Source organism: Chamaea fasciata, unplaced genomic scaffold, assembly GCF_029207755.1.
Source record: "Chamaea fasciata isolate MVZ Bird 193981 ecotype frontalis unplaced genomic scaffold, bChaFas1.0.hap1 SCAF_6, whole genome shotgun sequence".
Taxonomy (NCBI): Eukaryota; Metazoa; Chordata; class Aves; order Passeriformes; family Sylviidae; genus Chamaea; species Chamaea fasciata.
The window spans coordinates 46,348,482-46,371,068 of record NW_027094091.1 but is presented as its reverse complement, the minus strand read 5'-3'; the positions used below and the strand labels follow the sequence as shown (position 1 = coordinate 46,371,068).

Sequence of the window (22,587 nt, the reverse complement as noted above, 5' to 3'; positions counted from 1 at the left end):
CCTTGGTCTTGAAATCTGTAGAGCTGCCATATTGAGAGCAGGTGGAAAAGATGCTATTCAAAGTATTTTAGCCAGTATCTTAAATTAATAATGGGATTAATTTGGAGGGCCTACTCCTCCTGCCTTCTTTGCCTTGTTCTGGCCCCTTGGAGTGTCACAGTAGTTTGCCATAGTTTGATGGGTTCCTGATCGAAGTGAGATCTCTCTCAGTTAGAAAGCTGATATTGTTATCCACATAGAGGCTAGCAAGACTACAAATTCTAACCTCTGGCCTAATAACTAATCATTTTGGTTCTGCTGAAGGCATATTCTAAAGATAACTTGTTCTTTCTTTTTTTTTTTTAATAAGATAAACAGAGTCAACATTAGGTTTCTTAAATCTGTTGCGGTTTTTCATTGTTTTATTGGAGGTTTTTCCCTCATGGAGTGTTCATGCCAAACATAGTTTCTTGGCAATCGGTTTCTTAAGTGCTTTTTTCCTTTGCTTGCACTTTTCCCACTTGACTTCACCAAGCTTAAATTCATCTGAAACTTAGCTCACATTTGTAGACATTTCTAAAGAATAGGTTTATCTCTTTACAGCTGTTAAGTTCACTGTGGAATTAGGTGTATGTCTTACTTTCAGTTTGACCTTTAAAACTAGCAGAATTAAACTGTGCTGCAGGCATATATGAGAGACTTTCATCAGGTTGAAACTTCAAGAGACCATGCTTCATTTCTCCTCTACCAGTTATGAATACTGTCAACACATGCCAATGAAACTGTTCTCTAGCTCTAGTCATGGCTTTTCATGAAGTAGTCATAGAATCACAGAATGATTCTAGTCATGTTATGACAATTTTCAGAAGTGGTAGGGAAGAGACTAAGTATGGATGGTCTCATTTGTGGTTTATATCAAATGTATATATTGGACTAAAATGTGGTTCTCTTTTTATTCAATTCAAATGATTTTTTTCAAGTTGCTTCTTTTTGTAAAGTAAGATTTTGTTTGTAGTGGCACAAGTCTCTGGTCATCTTTCCATACACACTTTTTCAATATTCTTGAAGTAATCTTCCTTTATAATTTCTTTTATCAGTGCAGAAAAATAACTTGATGGATAATTAAGAAAATCATAAATGGCAATGTTGTTTTGATGCATTTAAGAGTTTACATTTAAATTACAAAGGAAATAAAAGTGTATTCAATACCTGTGGCATTTCTTTTGTCTTTGCAGAGACACGTTCTGTGACGAACAGCCCAGTTCCCTCTCCATCAGTCCTCCAAACATCAAAAGCTTCTAAGCCCTTTGGTTATGGATATCCAGCACTGCAGCCAGGCTACCAAAATGCAACACCACCTACTCCTGTGCAGCCCAGTAATCCAGGACACCATCCTGGTTTTCAGCACTATCCACAGGCTTGTATTTTTGATTTAAAAATTACTTCATGAAGTAAATCCTTGGAAAACCCATTTCTGTGTGATATATTTCCCCCTTTATTTTCATATTTCATATATTTATAATTTCTGATACAATAGATGTTAGGTATAATATTGATGTCGTAGGTCTGGTTCTAAACTTATTGGAAGGCTTTTGAATGAATGTTTTAAGTGTGCCTCCAAGTTGTTAGGCTTAACAAGTTTGTTTCACCAGTTATTAGCAACCTCCACAGTGATAAGGTTTGATGTTTGAAGGAGCTGAACTTTATTGATAGGAAACCATGAAGAAACATAAGGAAGTACTTGATCAGCATATATCAGAGCATTGCTATAGGCTGTGATCTCAAAAATTAAATGACCTTATGAGCAAGGCATGGCATAGGGTCCAGATAAAAGCTCTGTGGAGCTTGTCCTGGCTGTGTATAATGGAGGAGTCTGCCTGCATCTGCTCTGTTTCTTCATAAAGATAGCTCCAAACACCCAAGAAATTGTGTACAATCACCTGATTCCTGTTGTACACATGAATCCCCCAAGAACAGTGGCAGAAGCAGAGCCAAATACTGAGGCAAAACACAAATGCTGAAGAAGTGCAGAGAACTGTGTGTGAAAGGGGTCTAGAAAAACATACTGACACACAAATCCTGCTCTCTGAAGTAAGGGCCAACTGGCAAAGATAGTGAAACTGCTGTGGTAGGTGATCAAAATTCCTTACTGCATGTAACATCCAGGAACGCTTTCACTGTCACAGGCATAATGTATAATGTGACTTGGAAGAAATGTTTCATTTAATTTATTTTTTTTAATTGAAAGGTTTGGCTTCATCCTTACTATAACATGAGATGAAGTTAGGCTCTTTTCAGGAGCACACAGTAAAAGAACAGCAATTGCTTCAAGGGAAGTCTGGTTGGAAATATAAAGAGAAAATTCTTCAGGATGGGAGTGGGAAAGTACTAGAATAGATGGTGCTCTGAAATTGTCAATCCTTGGATGTTTTCAAAACTTAGCTGGATGAATCTGTATGAGCAACCTAAACTAACTTTTAAGTTAGCCTTGCTTGAGCAAGGGGTTAGACTACCAGAACTCAAAGGTGCCTTCCAACCTAACCTTTTCTACTCTTCTATGGTGTTTTGTTTTAATGTAAAATAAATATTTAAAGGCAGTGTCTGTAACTTGGAAGAGTTGATTGTAACAAACAAAAGTTGAACTGCAGAAGAGAGTGGGAGGGAAATTGTGTCAGCCTTTTTAATAACTTGTTTTCTTATGCCTGGAGAGATTGAAGGGTTATGTGTGACTTCTAGTGTTGATTTGTGTAATGAATTCGAATTTTGTCCTATGATACACATTTGGAAGGTGTGTCACAGTTGTTGTAGCATTTTTAAATTTCTGCAATACAACACTCTTTGGTTTATTTGAGTTTGTTACTAATTGCTGCTGCATCTTTTTTTAATATGTGTCTTGGGAGGGAGAGCACTGCAAGAAGATTGAAGGTTGTTATTTAAACATCGCGTGTTTACCTGTTTGTCGTGCTCTTTCCTTTTTCAGCAATATCCAGGTGTGAACCAGCTGTCCTCTTCCTTAGGAGGATTAAGTCTACAGCATTCTCAGCAGCCAGAAAGCTTGAGACCAGTAAACCTTACACATGATAGAAATATTTTACCGGTGTCTTCAGTTCCAGCACCTGTGCCTAACTTGAATTCTGATCTTAGGAAATTAAACTGCAGTCCAGAGTAAGTTTACTGTGTCTGGGACAGTGTCTTATATTTTTTAGTGGGCAATAGTTATTTAAAATGTCAAAAAGTGTCTAAACTGATTCCTAACTTTAAACCTTAATGATAAGCTCATAAAATCCCTTCTAACTGTAAATAAGTTTATCCTCTGAATCATTACACAAATATTGTAACTGTCCTGCCATCGTAATACATTATATGCAGCGATTGTAGCTAGTTTCTTAGTATTTTAGTAGTTGTTCTATATCTTCACCTTGTTTTATCCATTTAAAAAACCCCAGGTATTTTAATAAACACCTTAATGTTACACAATATGTTTTGTAGACTATTTTGTAATATTGCATAGGATTTTTTCCACAAAAGTATTATGATTATGACTGAATACACTTAACAATTTATAAGTATATTTTACTGTGGTAATTCTGCTATCGCATACCCTTTTGCCTCTAATAACATTAAGTAGTGTTATCAACTATCCCAAGTCAAGTGCAGCTAAGTACAATGGAAAATTCTACTCCCCAAAGATTTTATTTATAATTCCAAAATAAATATTCTTCATTGCCCCAGAGTGACTCAGCATCCTTATTGCTGTAGTGATAGTGCATGGTCCCACCAGAAAACTGAAGGCCTGGAAATCTTTCTTACATTTCCCCACCCAAAGTGAAACACTTTGGACAGTATTATTTGTGCATTGGGCTTTTTTAATGTCCCTTCATGTTACACAAAACGAAAGATTTTGACTCTCTCAGTATCTGGGATCCTTTTATACTGTTTTCTTATATAAATAGGACATTCTGAGTACTAGTTAAATGCTCTGTTGGTTCACTGGAAGAATCTTTATAATGAAAAGAAAAATACATAGTTTTCATTGAGTGTTGTATCTAAAGCAGTTTTCTCTTAATTGCAAGTTAGTTTTGGTATACTTGCATTGCTGAAGTACTAAACTGTGGAGCAGGGGAGTAATTTTTTTTCGTTACAAAGCCTTTTTAAAAACCTTTTTTGCATTTTTTTGAATTAAATCATCTTTGTAAAACATAGAATTTCTTAAATTTCTAAGTTCTTTAAAATCAGGAGTTAACACAATGTTTTCAACATCTTTTAAAATTCCATTTTTAACATAATGTTTCTATTTTCTTTGAGCTCATTTCGATGTACATTGACAAATATTCCACAGACACAGGCTTTATTAAACAAAGCCAAGCTTCCTTTGGGTTTGTTGCTGCATCCCTTCAGGGACCTAACGGTAAAGTACCTTACTTTTTTTTGTCTGTGTTTGTTTTTTATATGCATTTGTTCTATTTTCTTTCAAACAACAAAATACAATGAACTCTTAAGTCCTAAGTTTAACAGAAGTACCAAAAAATTGTCTGTGACTTAAAGAGGAGGAGAGCAAAAAAGCCTTGAAATTGCTACTTCATTGAAATGCATAAGGGAGAAGCCCTTCAAGTTTCTTTTGTTGTTGGAAATCTTTTCTTGCCTATGGTTCTCTGAAGAATTGCTACTGTGTGTGTGGGGCTCACATGTGTCAGATACATCTTGAAAAGGTGTTTACAGGGCTCCCCTGCAGAGAGGTGCTCAGTTTGAATGTGACAGGCCTGATAATTGCTGTCAATAGAACTTAAGCACAATATAAGATCAAAGCTATATTCATAATTGTTAAGCAACTCCTCTGAACCTCATTTATTAGCATTTATGTAAAAATGTCAATAACTGGTATAACTTCTTTTTATTAAGTGTGTGTTCTTTGTGTAAGGTTTGCTGTCCGTCGTATTTCGTATTTTCACTCAAAAGTTGTCCTCTCATAATTTCTTTTGCCATAGTAGCTGTAATTTAAAGTAATTTCATTTAAGATCTTACTACATCTTTGATTTTGAGATTATATTAAGACAATAATAAAATGAGGATTTTTTTGTTTTAGGGGGGAGGTTGTTTGTAATAGACATCATAATTACTCTACGAAATTGAACTAAGCAGCTAAAGGGAAAGATGATAGAAAATGTAGTCTTAGGAAGCTTTTATGAACTGTACTGCACAGAGGTGTTTTCCATAAAGTATATTACGTTCTTTTATGACTGCTTTTCATTGTTTCGTTTTTAGCAATTACCAGTAATAACATCAAGCACAATAGTGAGATGCAGATCTTGCAGGACTTACATCAACCCTTTTGTTTCTTTCATTGATCAAAGGCGATGGAAATGCAACCTGTGCTATAGAGTTAATGATGGTAAGTGACTGTAGCAGAGATGCTTGCATTTATAGAATCTCTTGCAAGTATTTGCATCGTATCAGTCCATGGGATATTTTAGATTAAAACATAGACTACAGTGCAATGTCCTTATGATCTAGAGATTTTGAAAAACATCTTAAGTCAGAGGAGATGGATGTGCTTTTTCTTTAAGCAAAATATTGTTTTGCAATCTTTAGGGAGAGGAAGAAAATGTATTCATAATATGCTCATTACTTGTCTAATGAAATCAGCTAATCCCACTGACTGCTGTTGCAATATGCAAATGGAAACATGATGACAGCCACAATCCAGGCCAGAGGTTTTGAGAAACAGCACAAATTGCTGCTTGTTATGAAATGCTCTACTTGAATTGCTCTTTTATAGATGGAGATCTGTTGTTTAAAATAAACCTTTCCAATTACTGAACTTTGATGTTAAAGATATGCTTGAGATATTTGAAATGTTCCCTTTTTTATGTGTCATTAATTTGAATTTTTTGCTGTTGCAATGATTGAAGTATGCCCACATTGCTTTGCATTTAGCTGTAATAATGGTTTTTATTTTCTGACAAAAAATATAATCTGTATTTGGGGGGGATTTTTTTTTAATAGTTCCTGAAGAATTTATGTATAATCCTCTGACACGGTCTTACGGAGAGCCTCACAAACGACCAGAGGTGCAAAATTCTACAGTGGAATTCATTGCTTCTTCAGACTATATGGTAAAAAAAAAGTTTTCATAGTAACTTCAATAGCATTTGCACATTAATATAATAGTGCTTGAAATTAATATTGCATATTGCTCCAGTGGTGTGTATTAATTTTTCTGTGAAGCTCCTCTTAACACCAGGGAATACTTAAATTCATATTTTGAGTTTTGGCTGATGTAAACAGAAGCTTTTGAGTTAAAGGTAATTCAGTGTGTGTTGTCATCCAGTGTAGTTTATTGTGGCACAGTCAGATTTGAATCTGATGCAATGTGATTTCTGCCTTTCTCCCTCATTGTGAGGAGGTTTTGAAAGGCCAGTAATAGAATGATGAGCAAATTAATTCAGCTTCAAATTTCTAGTTAGTAATTGTGAACAAATGGTTATTAGGAGTCAGCTTACAATTGCTGGGGTGGTGGTCTTGTCTGCCTGGGAAAAGGCCTAGTTCATAATGACATTTTTAGCAGCAGCAAAAATAAATTGTTCTCTTGTCTTGCATTGAAACATTGTGGCAGACATTTAACAGTGAATTAACAGAGCTTGTTACAAAGTTGGAGAAAGGGTGTAGTTGTAGAAAGGCTGTTTTATGGATTACATTGTCCATGTTCTGAAAGAACAATGGAATTTAAAAGGTGGAAGTTTGTATCTTTAATCATGTTTGAATTGACTGTTGGGAGGAGGGACTAAAACGACCTTTTTTTTTTTTCCCCCCGAAGTATAACATGTTATGTTTATTGCAAATGACAGTTATTAACCACTGGGGATGGTGGTTACGTCTGTCTGCATATTGCTTAGTAAATTACCTTTATTGCATAATGTATACCCTGCGTTTTTCTAAGTATTCCCTTTTCCTGCTTCCCTTTCTAATGACTAATCACTTTTAACTTTTCTTTGAATATGATTTTTGAGTGGTTTTATTTTTTTTTTTTTTTTACATTGTAGCTTCGTCCTCCTCAGCCTGCGGTGTATTTATTTGTTTTAGATGTTTCTCATAATGCAGTGGAGGCTGGATATTTGACAATACTCTGCCAGTCATTGCTGGAGAACCTAGACAAGTAAGAGTGTAAATAACATTTTCAAATCACCTAACATGTTCTTATGAAAAAATTGTAACTAAAAATTTTGAAGGAAATTTCAAAGTGTTTAAACATTCTGTCCCTAAAGGGCAGAAGTTCCATTGTCTGGAACTTCTTCCCTGCATATAATTTAATTACTTATCTGTGAGGAATATTTAGCTGTAGCTTCTAATGACATGGTGATTGTACAAGGATTTCTAAATCACATTCTTCCCCCCTGCCAAGACCAACAAAAATAATAAATTACAGAGGTTAAATTATCTGGTTCTTGTGCTGAAACGTCTGAGGTGCTACAAACTGGAACACTGTAAGCATGAGAGTAAGACTGCCTAGGTGAATTGTGTTGTCAGTTTGGTTTTTTTAGATCACAGTTACCATGTGTCAATTTCTGTGTTTTTATTTTTGCGCTGGGACGGCATGTATGGGATTGTTCCTGGTGCATTTTGAGCAAAAGTTAATGAGCTTCACTGTGTTCATGCCTTTTGACAACTAATCCTGTGGAGGCCTTGTCTTGAAAATTCCTTTCTACAAGTTTTTCTTGGTGAACTTGTTTTTCTCATGAAGAAGCCAACATACACATTAAAAAAATCTTTGCTTCCATTTTTTAGTTCAGTCTTTCTTTGTTCAGTTTTTTTACAGCTATTTTGTCAACAGAATCCCAGAAACGTGCTTAATTATTTTAGTAAAATTCATAAAATCCCATGCAAAGTCCACGGGAAAATCAGTGCACTCACCTCATTTATATACCTAGATGGTAACAACAATATTTGCCTCTATGGCTCATGGTCACTGTCATGGTTTTCAGCACTTCATTATGTTTTTTATATTTAACTTGAGAAATCCCATGGAGTGTTTAATTTTGTATTATGCTATACACTGAAATATGGTCCACATGAGAAATAAATATGTTGCATTGTAGAGACATTGGGTTTTGGTTTAGAGTTGTAAGTACCCTGTAACTACATTAGTAAATGGGGGTTCTGAATTAGGATAGAGCAGAACACACTGTTTTCTGTTAAAGACCTGAGAAGGCTGCCTTCTTTCACGTGTCAGTGTAATGTTTAAATGAACTTATTAACTTCTCTTGTGGAACAATGCATCAATATATTAGTGAGTGCTTAGCTGTAACACTTGGTTTATAAATTGTATCATTGCCCCAGCTTTTCAGAAAATGTCGAGGAAATACTGATTATATTCATGTTTCAGATCTCCCTTCTTATGTTCTCCCTTCACTTCTTTCCACATGAACTGAGTTTCTGCTAACATCAGCAGGAGTCCTGAGTATATATATGTCTTGAGAGAGAGATTTAGGGCTTAATAGTTTATTTTTTAATGCTTCAGGCTGCCTGGAGATTCAAGAACAAGAATAGGGTTCATAACGTTTGACAGCACTGTTCAGTTTTACAACTTGCAAGAGGGTTTATCACAGCCTCAGATGCTGATTGTCTCAGATATTGATGGTAAGTAAAAATAATATGGAAGCGGAATTTTTGAGAACTTAATATTTATTTTTTTCCCAGAACAAAGGTTAGGATCTCTCAACTATTTGGTATTTGGCAATGTTATTGAATGAGAATACTTTTTTGAGAAATAGTCTTGCACTAACTACAGAGTAGGTGATGTTTAAAATGTGAAATTCAATAGTTAATTTTGCTTTTAATCAGATAAACTTTGAATCAGACTGTATTACTCCCTCTAACAGACGTGTATCTGCATATCATTTACTTATCTGCAAGGAATAATTAGCTGTAACACAGAAAAGGAAAAGTAGGCTCTTTCATGGTGTTTGTAGCAGTGGGCAATGAAATGTTATATTCTATTTTAGTGTTATTTTTTTCTTTTATAATTTTTGTTTTTTCTATTCTCTCCACAGATATTTTCCTACCTACACCAGATAGTTTACTTGTAAACCTCCATGAAAGCAAAGAGGTATAATTGCTCAAAATACATAATTAAATATAAGGTGTTAAATATTCATAACAGATAGCCCTGTTAAACTTCGAATACATACTTAATCTTCATAACATGTCATTCCCATGCTAATTTTTCATTATGAAAGTATTACATGTTTTTTCGTTGATACATTATAGCTTTTAAAATTACAACTTTGTTTTCCTTAGTGTGTTAAAACTGAACTGAAATATTTGGTACTGATTCTGCCACTTCAGTCGTGGCAGTACAGCTTTTTAGAAACAGTGGAAAATGTCAAGCTTGCAGAATCTCATCAAGCACCTTTCAATCTGTTCTGCAGCTGATAAAAGATCTATTGAATGCATTACCAAATATGTTCACCAATACCAGAGAAACACACAGTGCATTGGGCCCTGCTCTTCAAGCTGCATTTAAATTGATGTCTCCAACGGGTGGTCGGATCTCTGTGTTTCAAACTCAGTTACCGTCTTTGGGAGCGGGGCTTTTGCATTCCAGAGAGGATCCCAATCAAAGGTCAAGCACAAAGGTAAAAACTTCCCATACTACTCATTTCAAAAGACTAAGGACTGGCTGTGTCTTTCTGAGTTGCATAGTTCTGCATATCAGTCGCTTGGTCTTCATTTATAACAATTAGCTAAATTTTAAATATGTCTGTGTTTATGCATTTGCGAGCACTACTTTATACATGTTTGTATGTTATTACTTGTTCTGAAGTGCATGAGCTGTCTTTGGCCTTTGGTCCATAATTTTTCTTGGCAAGCAAAAGAAGCTGCAAATACTTGTGGCTCAGTTACTCAGATGCTGCTGAATTTGTCTTTTGTTCCATGAAGTCTAAAAAGAGTGATTGTTGTCATAACTCCTCCCTGTATGATTTACTTACTAAAGGTGGTCCAGCATCTTGGTCCAGCAACAGACTTTTATAAGAAGTTGGCACTGGACTGCTCCGGCCAGCAGACTGCTGTGGATTTATTTCTCTTAAGTTCACAATATTCTGATCTAGCTTCTCTTGGTAAGGAGTACCTGGTTCCCTCTTTCCGCACTGTTGTCTCTCTTCAGAAGCACAGGCTACCTCAGGAATTCTTAAGTCATGTAAAATATTTTAGCACTAATGTAGTTGTAGCTCATGTTGCAAAGGAATTGACCTTGAAGTTGATGGAGGTAAAGAACAGAAGTATTACATTGGTGGTATTAGACAATTCATTCTAGGATTTCAAAGTTTTAAATGAGAAATATTCTCCTGCTCAACAGCAGGAAACAGAAACATGGCAAGGAATAAATGAAGTTTAATTATAGGGGTAGAACAGAGTTTTCATCTTTTGATAATTACCCAAGATTTGTCTCTGTACATACACTTAATTTTGCCTCTACACCATTAGATATTTCTGCAAGCACTTCAATCTTAGCTGACAAATGTAGGATGCTTATTGAGCTTGGTGTATAATTAGGTCATTATGTGTTGGGGTGATTAATTTCTATCTTCATTGGCCTGGGTCTGGGACAGTTCTCATTGTCTTACTGATGTGGTGATATTGAAAAGATGAACATAGATGTGACCTGTGGAGGTCTGGACACAATTTTTATGTCTTGATTTCATGTAACAGTTTTACTTCTTAACTGTATCTTTCCTTCCTTCACAGCTTGCATGTCCAAGTATTCTGCTGGATGCATCTATTACTATCCATCCTTCCATCGTAGCCATAATCCTGCTCAGGCTGAAAAGTTGCAAAAAGACCTGAAAAGATATCTTACAAGAAAGATTGGATTTGAAGCAGTTATGCGCATAAGATGTACAAAAGGTGTGTCTTAAATACTGATAGAAATGGAATGGTTGGTGTTAATGTGTTAGCAATCATTTCAAATGTGTTTAGTCTTTAGCAACATTAAATTGAATGTTGCTTTTCTTTCTCTGAAGAGTAAAAGAGTAACCTTTATGTTAAGTTAGCTTTTGGTGTTTGATTTTGTGTTTTGTTTTTTAGTTATGGTACTAGGTGACTATAAGTTGACGTGTGTATTTACATGAATGATGTAAAGCCATCATTCACTTTGGAGTGTTCAGAATTGAGCATGAACTCTACAGGATCACACTGAAATGTCTAATGATTCATGTGATTGGTTCTAAATGATAGAATTTCTTCAACCTTAGCTTGAGGGCTGAGGTTTTAATTATTGGTGAGAGTTTTCCATGCTGTTTTAACCTCACTCTGAATTATTTAATCTGCTTCTAGGTCTTTCAATACACACTTTCCATGGGAATTTTTTTGTACGATCTACTGATTTACTGTCCCTTGCCAATGTCAATCCTGATGCTGGATTTGCAGTACAAATGTCCATAGAGGAAAGTCTGACTGACACATCTTTGGTTTGTTTTCAAACAGCTCTTTTGTATACTTCCAGTAAAGGTAAATTAATTCAAATTAATTGGTCAGCTTTTTGTTTCTTTTTATGATGTAATGTTTATAAAGTTAGTTCTGTAGCCTTTTCGTTGTGCTTTATACCCTAAAAGCATCTTGTCAGAGCTGGTAAGCCTACTTTGCAGTTAATCACATAATGGAAATCCTTATAAACACTGTTTTAATGTGAAAATTTCATCTGCATCTGACATAGTGCTGATTGAGCAAGACTCTTTTACTTAAAAGTCCGGCCATTGTTACGAGCGGTAACATGTTTGGCAGGCACTTTGTCCTAATACACGGAGCTGTGATGGATTGAAAGCTACAATTACTACACTGGGTGAGCATAAAGAATAGCAGCTAATTTCTATGGTAGAAGATGCCACAAAATTTTGGGATGGATATCAATGTATTTCATTTGTAGGTTCAAAGACACTTATTGTGGATGTTGCTAGTTTGTGTTATCAATTTGAGTATAATTTGTACAGGATGAGACAGGAATGGGAGACAGTGTTGCAGCAATTTCTTGACTGTTATGTTTTCTGGAATGGGTGCATCTTAGATGAGAGGAGATGCTGTAATGACTGACTTTGTTTACTTCTACCAGTAGAGAATGCATAATGATTTCCACTAATTTCTCTTAGGTGAGCGTCGAATTCGAGTGCACACACTTTGCTTGCCTGTAGTGAGTTCCCTGTCTGATGTGTATGCAGGAGCAGATGTACAAGCAGTCGTGTGCCTCTTAGCAAACATGGGTGAGTACAGACCAGGAAGATTCGCATGGGTTTTACATGTTCTTAATTTTGCCAGCTGTTTAAAGGAAGTAGTGAACGAAGCCTGACTATTATTAAAAAAGGTTGGAGTGCGGCCAGCTGAAGCCTATGAGTGCGAAAGATGGCAACTCCGAATTTATACTGAAACTGTGAACTGAAATACTCCTTGTTCTGAATACTTTGTTGACTTGAGTCTTTTAAGTAGAGCCTTCTTACTTTGTTCTCTGGTGGTTAGTAAAGGACAAAGAATCATTACACATGTGGATCAAAACTATCATTTTTGTATCATTATCACTGTTGTTCACTCAAACTTTAGCATTCTAGGATTACTTAAGAAACAGTGATTCAGTTTAGTGAGTTGCTGGAGACTAAAAGGGTATTTCAGACAACAGTGTGTCTGAGGTACTGGTTTTCTATTCTTCTGTTGTTGCAGGGTTAAAGATTCTTACTTTTCCCTTAATTGCGGGTCATAAGTGGCTGTTTTATGGACTGATCTCTCCTGTTAAATGTCTGCTCTCTCTCTCTGCAGCGTTTTAACACGTGCTATATTGTATACTAATATTGAAATCAGTTAGAGGTAAATTGTAATTCTATGTTTTTTGGGATTGCAGCTAGATGTTCTTTAAGGTCCCAAACCATTCTGTGCTCTCTTAAATGCACATTCAGTCCAGCAGGTGGCTTCCTCCAACCGAAGGATTTGCAGCCCTTGCTCAGCAGAGAAAGATGAACCTGCATTTACACTAATCACAATTATGCCACTGAAGTAAGGGAAGAAATTTCTTATGTGAGGGGGAAAAAAAAATCAAAATTAATTGCTGCAAATCTTATCTTGGAGGTTGGGCAACAGCATTTCAACAATAGCTAAGTTGTTTGTATAAGGTTTAAATTTATATTTAGACTTCACTATGTATGATTGCTTTAAAAATTTATTTTAATTCTGCAGGAGTACAAGCCAAGGAGGCAAAATTAGCTACACTATATTTTTAGGCATTGTGAAAGTGAGTTTCTGTATGGACAGTCATGTAATTTATTCGTAAGAAAAATCTAGGACCGTAGATGTGGTTTGGGGGACTTTTTAGTCTTAAAACGTAACCTGGAAGTGCAACTAAAATTTTCAAAATTCAGATTCATTCAAGGGAATGAGTGAGGCCATGTCTAGTAACTTCTTCCCTCCCTCTAACCCCCCAGCTGTGGATCGCTCAGTTTCATCCAGCCTTGCAGATGCAAGAGATGCCTTAGTCAATGCTGTGGTGGATTCCTTGGCAGCATACATGTCAACTGCCTCAAATCTGCAGCAGTCCATGCTACTAGCACCAAATTCCCTCAAGCTCTTCCCACTCTATATCTTAGCTCTTCTCAAACAGGTACGTATGATCTAGTGGATTACTCTTTGATGTTTAGCTCATTGTTCCATTTGAGGAATTCTTCAGTTCTAGGTCAAGCAATGTCTGCACTTCTCTAAAATGATGGAAATTGGATTACTATTCTAATGCTGACTGGACTTTATTGTAGAAGATGACTAAAGTAGCTTATTTTAAATTGTTAATGTCTGAACTATTTATTAGTTTACTTGATTTTGAATTTATATTTTGTCTTACACTGCTTTACAATGAAAATAAATATATAATTTACAATTAGCATTTCTCAGATTTTGGCAGCTCATTAGTGTAGCCCATAAAGGTTGTTCGAAACTGCTTGTTACTATGTCTTCATTTTTATTTTGTGAAGCAGAAAACAAGTATTTTCCAATACATATTTTTTTGTACTTCAAAGTTCCAAGAAGAAAAATGAGTTTCCATGGAGATATGGTGAAATTTACTATAGGAACTCGAGTTGCATAGTTGAAAGTTCACATAAAAGTAGTTGTTAATATTTTTTATTACTTTTAATAGTATCTTTGTTTGGATTACTGAACATCATACTTAAAAGGGAAGGCTTCCTGCAGGGTTTTGTTATGAATAAATCTCATTGCTTAAAAGTTTCTGTTTCTGACAGTTCTTGGTTCTGTTATAATGAATAAACCTTTGTATAAGTCTTGTAAGAGATCTAAGCATAATAATTTATTTTCTTTGGCTTAGTGATTACTTCAGTCTCTAATATACTGATTATGATTTTTTGATACTTGCATAACAAATGCAGTTAATGGTGGGGAAAAAGCAGACCATTTATTATCAAGTTTTGTGTTAAAGACAGAAATAAGAGTGGCTGGGAAAAGTTGTTTAGGTTTGGGTTTTTTATTATTTTTATTAACAACTATAAAACCTGCGATAAAGAGAAAACAAAATCAAAATGCTTGTGGCAACCAAAAAGGAGTTATGTCCTTAGCCTTGTTGTAGAAGTGAATATGAACTTTGATTGTAGGAATGTTCTCCATTGAGCTAGAATATGATATTTACTTCATTGTGTTGCTTCTCACAGCAATTGTGTGCCAGTTGCTTCTACAGAAGATCTGAAAAATGCAGTAGGAGAGAGTTAAAAAATAAATTTTATCCTGTGAGAGTTTAGTTTCTCCTATAAAACGTGAAAGTATGTTTCCCTTCCAAAGCTTTTCCTTCACATTGAATTCTTACTACTATAAATTCAGAGTTAATCTTGTGCACATATGTACCTTGCCTGAACTCTACTTGTCTCATATCTTTCCTGTGGTAGCTTGCATTGGTGAATTTCATAGGCCACTGTCACTTATCAGGAATAAAAATGAGAAATGCTGGCCCAGTTGCATAGAAATTTTAGACAAACTGAGGGAGAAATTTATTCTCCTCCATCAGTAAGGAGGGACTGGATTATGTTTTAAACATTTTGCTCAAGCTATACGACGAAGATTCTACCGATAATACACATTTCTTTACAGAAGCTTTCCCACTTTTGCTTGACACTTTGAAAAGTCTGAAACTCTTTCATGTGACATAGAATACAGGATTTGTTTGAGTTGTACTGTTCTCTTGCAGAAAGCCTTCAGAACAGGCACAAGTACACGCTTGGATGATCGTGTCTATGCAATGTGCCAGATGAAGAGCCAGCCTCTTGTTCATTTGATGAAGATGATACATCCTAACTTGTATAGAATAGACAAGTTGACTGATGAGGTAATGTATGAAGCCTGGTTGTGGCATTTTCTAGTTTTAATGGCCAATTAAATTTGGTGTTGTGCTGCAGTAATTTTATGTTGTTATTGTAATACAAACGGAGCATTCCCCTAAGTTATAAAAAATCAAGGAAAACATTATTTTCAAGTTTTGAGTTGCGAGTACAGTAGTGTGGTGTGAGCAGAACTGTGCTTTTGCTTCATCTTGTTTCAATGACCACAGTAATTCCATATTTTTTTATTGAAAACACTTCAGTGTGTCTTTATTTTTAGAACTGTCTGGTAAATGGGTATAGTAGATCTGATGGATGATTCAGGGTTTTATTTACAGAAATCAGATACAGTTGCCTACAATTACAACCTCCCAGTGGTTTCTCGGACTGAAGTGGATAAAACAGAATTGTACATCTAGATGGTTGTGATCAGACTGAGAAAGTACAAACCTAGATTTTATTATTTCATCTTCTCCAGATGTAGCCTAGGAAGTGGATGCATTTTTTTAATATTAAGAAGCAAGATGGGATTTTATTTAAGGTCAAAGTTAGTTGTAATGGCAAAAATAAGGGGTTTTATAAGTAAGATTTTATGAGGCTTTTTAGTCCCTAGTTTTGGAAAAGTATATGTAGGAATTTGTTTCTAAGTAATACAAGATTATATGGTAAACTGAATAGTTTCTCTGGCAGCGGTATTGTATTGTTCAGCACAACCTCTGAGTTATTTGTAGTCTTAAAGTTTCTTTTAAGGTATTTCATAAACTCAAAAAGGTGAGTCTAAACTCAGTGCTCTTCAGAGGAGTTATTCTTTTCATACTCCATCCCTACCAGTCTTTTAGGCCAACTGGCCTTGTGAAGTTCTTTTTGTGGCACTTGAATTGAAACATTGTGTTGTTCAGTGTGCTTGTGCTGTGAAGAATCAGCAGTCTTTAGGACATACAGTTTTATTAGCAAAGGCTTCAGATCAGTTATTCTGAATATAATAATACAAAAATAGGGCTTATTTTACCTACTGAAATTAATTGACAAACCAGATTTTATATCATGACAGAATGCTAATCTGCCATTTAGTACTACTTCGGTTTAAAGTATTTGTGACAAAGGCTGCTCTTCAGTGTCTCATTTCTTTAAAAAATTCTGTGCTATATTACAGAATTCCTTTTAAATATTTTTTTCTGGTTTTCTTTTCTCTTGACACTTGATTCTTGAGAGTATTGAGTAAAGCCTGGAACTTCCCCTAGTGGAATTCAGTAGCTTGATCTTCATAACTATGTCTAAATCCCAAAAAGCTGCTAATCTGTGGCATTATCATAAGAAAAATTTTAATAGTAATTTTTTAAAATATTTTTTACTACATGAGCATGTGCTTAGTCAGTACACTATTTTTTGCCTATATTATTTGCAGAATGTTTCAGAGATTCTTGAGATATCTGGCCTGCTTTGTGTTGGAGGAGGTAGAAGCTTTAATCTGAAAATACTAGGGGGTTGCAATCATGGTTTTTTTTAATTATTGTTTTTGTTTGTTTTATTGTTCGGGAGAAGACAGGGTATTTTTTAATAATGTTAGTGCAAATAGCCAGATTCTTTAATCAGATCAGTCATGGAGCTCTGTGGACAAACCCAAGGATCACTTCAGGCAGGATGTTAAATCACAGGACTTCCTGTTTATTGAATGCAATAATATACTGAACCCTTCCTTATAGGGGGTAGAATTTGATGGTTTTCTGCTTTTGCAACATTTCTAGTGAAATTGAATGCAATGGAAAAGAAACAGAGGTTGTTTGTAGAAGACTTAAACGTCAACTGTAGTAATTCTTTTGAAATTTTGACATCTGTGGCATCAAAAATGTTACATAAGCAACTTAAACTTCTGTTATTATGTTTTAGGTATTAAAGTAGCCTTTAGAATAAGTAACATTCTAGAACTGTTTGATGTGCATAATCATTTTAGGCTTAACATTTATTGGTTTGTTAGCATTTTGTTGTGTGAGAATCCTCAGAATTTTAGTAGAGATCAGCAGTGTTTGTCGTGTTTTGTTTTACCTTTAAAGGTAAAATGCTAGAGTTATTGAGAATTGTGTTTTTGTTACAGAGTACAATACATGTAAATGACAGAGTTGTTCCTCAGCCACCCCTTCAGAAGTTGTCTGCAGAGAAGTTGACTAGAGAAGGAGCTTTTCTTATGGATTGTGGTTCAGTAAGTCAAAATTTTACACATTCTTCTTTTTTAATTTCCTAAGGGGAAGAAAAAACCCAAAAAGCAGTGCCTGCTATGTTATTAAAACCAGTCAGCTCTCAGCAATAACAGTGTTGTGAATCAGCATTCCAGGTAACCTGACGGTAATGTGTGTTCCAGTGAAAAGCTTTCATATTTTGATCTGAGAACTCTTTGAGGCTATAGAGGTTGATTTTTTTCATGCAAGACTGGTCAAAATATACCAAGAGTTCACATCAAGGGTTTTTTCATAGTATTAATGCATTTTTGTTTTCCAGAATTTCTTTTAATGGCTATTGAATTGCATATGCAAGAGGATTTAACAAATCATTTGATGCAGGAACATTCTCAATTACGCATAAAGAGTGTGTTTATGATTTGTGACCTGTGTTATGTAAGAGTTGCAAGTGAGAGGGAATTGGAGAGTGAACAAAATCTGTGGATATACAGTTTAAGGTATTTGTAGAAACTGTACTAAAACACACTCAATCGGATAAAGCATTATGCTACTCCTGTGGCAGCCTAGAAGGTGCTTTTAACCTTGAATTACTTCAGGGCTGAGTGTGAATGTAAAACTAGCTTTTGTCTCCAGACCTCTGAAATAATTGCTGCAATAAACTTTCATAATTGATGCTTCTCTACAGCTTGTTTAGATTGAGAAGCCAGTGTGTAGTAACCAAGAGTGGTGTGACTTCAAATAATTTGAGGGGTTTCATTTAAGGAGGTAACATGGGAAGTAACTGCATTAACTGTTCCATTATAAATGTGTCCTCCAACCAATGTACTGATTATTTACACACTTGCTTATGAATACAGACATGTATGTAGGAATTGAAACTGGAACACTCAAGTGATTCATTTGCATGGAAGTTACTATTCTGGTATTATTCCTGTTCCATCACCACTTGCCCATTTCTCTAAAATGTAGGCAGGGCATTTTCTAAAACTGATTCTGACATCTTACAGATTTTTTACCTTTGGATTGGAAAAAACTGTGATAACAACTTCATAAAAGATGTCCTTGGATACCCGAACTATGCATCAGTGCCACAGAAAATGGTAGGAATTTTTATGAGCTGAGCTGTATACTGCTTACACTTGGACTGTGCAGTTAATCTATTTATTTCTGCATTTTCAGTTTGTAATTATGTAACAATGAGTTAGGTTGGTTTTTTTTCTGGTTAGGTACCTTCTAACCTCTTGTCAGCTTCATAGGAGCCAGATAGGAGTTGTCAGATGTTTTCAAGGAAAGAATGTAAACATGTAAATTTCATCATTCATGAAATGCCAAACAGTTGCTCTATAACATAACTGCTTTTATTTTAATGGAAGTAATTCTTGCATTCACAAGAATAGAAAGTAATTTCACAGGATAAATACAAAAACTATCTATTCAGATGTGTTAATGATTAAGATTAGAGTTACTTCTTTGAAAACATAGTTTTCAGAAGCCTTGTGTTCTCTGAACCTGGTATAAGATACTAAATCTGTGGAATGACACAATAGGCCTGTAAGTAACGGGAAGAGTTAAGTTTTGCTCAGCTTCCAAGCCTTGACTCAATGCTTAAAAGAGAAACTTTTGGCTATTAGAACATCAGAGACCCTTGGATGTGGGTTTTGGTGGAGGAGTTTTTATGTTATAACCTGTACCTATAGTCTGGTGCTTGAAGCAGAGCAGCAATTAAAGAGAAGTCTCCTCTTCAGTGAGTAGTGATTCCATAGTATCAACAATTGGCAGGTAAGGACAGGCCCTTTTAAGACACTCTAGAAAGTTCAGAATCAATTGGTTATATCCAAAAAAGTTAGCATAAAAACACATAGGTGGACATTTTCTCCTTACAGTTGCATAGTATCAAGGAAGAAAGTAACAAGAACAGGTTAAGGGTGGTAAGCTATAAGACTACTTTAAAACTGGACTGCTTGTTCAGAGTTTTGTATTTTGTGTGTAGTAACAATTTTGAATTGTCCCCTATGACCAGCTGGTGGCATTAGTTAATAGAATTTCCAGGAAGGACTTAGATAAAGGAAGGATAATAATTTTTTTCTAATGGTTATATAGTATCTAGTATAATGAAAATTAAACAAAAAATTACATAAAGTTATCTTTGCTTTTAAATTATGCCCTCATTCTACAAAGGTAGCAGTGGAACTACTTTAACTGAAATAAATTCCTTTATATCATGGTAATTGTCTTAAAGCATCCTATTGGCTGAAGTGCTGATATATTTAGCTCAGTGAATTGCTCAATTCTTTTTAAGTCTTATTTTTTACAGCTTATTCTTTAACCAAATAGTCCAGTAGCATCTTTCTGTTGATGTTTACATAAAACTCAGATTTTACTTCTTGTTTCTTCAGTGATGCAAAGTGCAGCATGTAGAAACTTGATTGACAGAAGAAGATACAGGCAAGAAGACTGCAAAAACAGCATTTTTAAAAGATGACCTTGCTGTCTAGAACCTTTTGCACTTAAAGCACAGTTTAAGTTAAAGATAGCAGATAGATAGCAGTGCACCACAGAATATTATGAAGTATTGTCCTTTAGGCTGAATAAAACCATCTGTATATGTAAATTCATGGTTGGTAATTTCCTAACAGAAATTATGGCTTGAGTTATGTTGCGGCTTTCAGGATCTGGTTTTTTTTAATAGTTTTAATAATAAAAGGTGATGGTTTCTTCCAATTATCTTCAACCAGACACAGCTTCCTGAGGTGAATGCACCATCTTCAGAAAGGACACGATCTTTTATATCTTGGCTTAGAGATAGTAGACCTTTAAGTCCAGTTCTTCAAGTAATAAAGTAAGTATTTCTGTTATGTACTGAGTTGTTACTAGCAACTTGTACTTACAATTTCTAATTAAGACTGATGAAAAGTGAGTGTATCTGTCTTGGAAGAAACTGAATAACATCACCTTCCCGGCTGATACAGTTCTGTTTATAAAACTGTCTAGTGACACAGGTTATCTTCAAATCTAGTGCAAATTCAGTTATTCCTGGTTTTATTGGTAGGAATTAGTTGCATATTTTTATATTAGGAATATACTAAACCACAGTGGGTGTCCTTATGATCAATGGTGTTGTTAACCAGGTTAGTTTCTGGTATAGCTTCTATAATTTCATTATATGTATATTAAAAAGATTCAAGTAAAGTTAGTAATCTGTAGATGGTTTAATAATTGAATGCATTTGTTGCTGAGATTTACAGGACAGCAGCTGATCTATGATGGATGAGCCAAGTTCTGAAGCCTTTTCAAGCTATGGCTTGCTTAAGGACGTTTAAACTCTACAAAATTATTATACTTGAGATTACATTTTACTTGTAGAGTACTTGTTTTACTGAGCTGAATGCGAGATCACTTTTTAAGAGAGTATAATGACTTGCTCAGACAAATGATACTGAAATATAGGACTAATGGTCTTGAGCTGTTGGTGTTGTGGCTACTGCTTGAGTTACAAGAATTTCTGAGAGACCCTAATAAATAGGAGAGCTTTGCTGCATGTTGCACAACACTGAAACAGAGGACTGTGTCCCAGCAACTTTTTATGGGGACAGTAATTTTGGATACTAGGTCTTTGACATGTTTACCTTTTCTATTCTTTTGCCAAGTAAGAAAGCCTGGGGAGGGGATTGACCTGCTTTTCTACCATTTTATATACTTAAAAGGATGCTGTTGTTTGATAGTTTATTGCAAACTTCAAGGTTTTTTCTAGACTTTGGGTTGTTTGCAATTGTAGTATTTTTGGACTGAATTTATATTCCAAATGACAGTAAGCATTTATTAGAACTTATACCTCTGAATTTGCAGTGGATTTTTTTGCTCGAAGTTTGATTTTGCTCAATACCTTCCTTCTTCTTTCAGAGATGAGAACCCTGCCAAAACAGATTTTTTTCAGCATTTAATTGAGGATCGGACAGAAGCAGCTTTCTCGTATTATGAATTCCTACTTAATATTCAGCAGCAGATTTGTAAGTGACCAAGGAATAGGTAGAGGAAAAAGTCTGACCTCAGACAGAAGTATGGGCCAAGAGAAGCATATGGGAAGTTACAGAAGTGGATGCTTGTTCCTCACAATATACAGTGACCAGCACTGTTTTGGAAGCTTTACAGCTAAAGGAGTATACATTTCCAGGAGAATTTTGCAGATTTCCTTCAGTCTAAAAGTGCTACGAGTGATGAAGCTGTTTCACTAGTAAACTTAAAAATTGGTTTGTACACGTTTCCAGTTGTGCAGCGGTATGGTGCTCTGTTTATTGCAAGCTGGTGAATTTATGTAGCTATGTGGGATGATATTTCTTAACAAAATGTACAATTAGGTAAAGCCTTTTTTCTTACATTTGTTATAGTAGCCCTTCCAGATCCAAGTCCTTAACAGAGATGTCAAAGGGCATGTATGTCGGTTGTTTATATGCATTTCTTTTTAAAAGGAATGGTTCATATTTGCTAAAGACTTCAGCAAATCCCCTGTGAAAGTTGTAGAGTTTCAGTAAAGTAAATCAATTGTAGAAATAAAATATATAATGTACATAGGTATTACATTTGTAAAGAAAATGTAAAAAATGTAACTAAAAAAAAGACCTAGCTCATTGTGCAGAATTGTTGAGTGCTTGATGATGATGAATTGTTTTGTCCCAGGCTAGACAATGAAGTTGACTATTAAAACGTGATAAAATAGTATCAATGTAGAAGGAATACAGCTGCTACTTTTGTTAATTTTAGGTGAATTTATTTATGATTGGCTTACTAATTAAAATATTTTGCTTTATTATGTGGTTTTATATTTACGCAACTACAATTATTTTCCACCTAAACTCTTACCGAACGGAATATTGAAGAAAACATCTTTACCACCTTATTTCACAGACCTGTGGAAGGGAGGAGAAAACACCACATAATCTGAAATGAGTTTTGATACAGAGTTCCTAAATCCCTTCTAATGTATCATCCTAAAGAAGGCATATCTGTTAACCTTGTTTTGCATTTTGTAACTGCTGTAGTCTTGGTCCAGGTTTCTTTAACTTATGTTGTCTGCCATTTAGAGTAAGCGT

At 35.1% G+C, this 22,587-nt stretch overlaps 1 protein-coding gene across 3 annotated transcripts in view; it reads left to right on the top strand.

The window, feature by feature from the left end:
- The window catches only part of SEC24B (SEC24 homolog B, COPII coat complex component), a 45,126-nt gene extending 22,819 nt beyond the window's left edge, over nt 1–22,307 (top strand). For all 3 annotated transcript variants that reach the window (XM_066186247.1, XM_066186246.1, XM_066186244.1), the window contains 19 exons: nt 1,215–1,396; nt 2,960–3,144; nt 4,285–4,387; nt 5,242–5,368; nt 5,983–6,092; nt 7,020–7,132; nt 8,495–8,613; nt 9,027–9,082; nt 9,405–9,611; nt 9,971–10,094; nt 10,723–10,881; nt 11,311–11,484; nt 12,120–12,230; nt 13,437–13,612; nt 15,197–15,334; nt 17,419–17,523; nt 18,508–18,600; nt 20,236–20,339; nt 21,401–22,307. In XM_066186247.1, the coding sequence (XP_066042344.1) occupies nt 1,215–1,396; nt 2,960–3,144; nt 4,285–4,387; nt 5,242–5,368; nt 5,983–6,092; nt 7,020–7,132; nt 8,495–8,613; nt 9,027–9,082; nt 9,405–9,611; nt 9,971–10,094; nt 10,723–10,881; nt 11,311–11,484; nt 12,120–12,230; nt 13,437–13,612; nt 15,197–15,334; nt 17,419–17,523; nt 18,508–18,600; nt 20,236–20,339; nt 21,401–21,515 (2,501 nt within the window). In that variant the 3' untranslated portion in view covers nt 21,516–22,307. The remainder of the gene's footprint in view (nt 1–1,214; nt 1,397–2,959; nt 3,145–4,284; nt 4,388–5,241; nt 5,369–5,982; nt 6,093–7,019; nt 7,133–8,494; nt 8,614–9,026; nt 9,083–9,404; nt 9,612–9,970; nt 10,095–10,722; nt 10,882–11,310; nt 11,485–12,119; nt 12,231–13,436; nt 13,613–15,196; nt 15,335–17,418; nt 17,524–18,507; nt 18,601–20,235; nt 20,340–21,400) is intronic.
- Nucleotides 22,308–22,587: the final 280 nt, after the last annotated feature.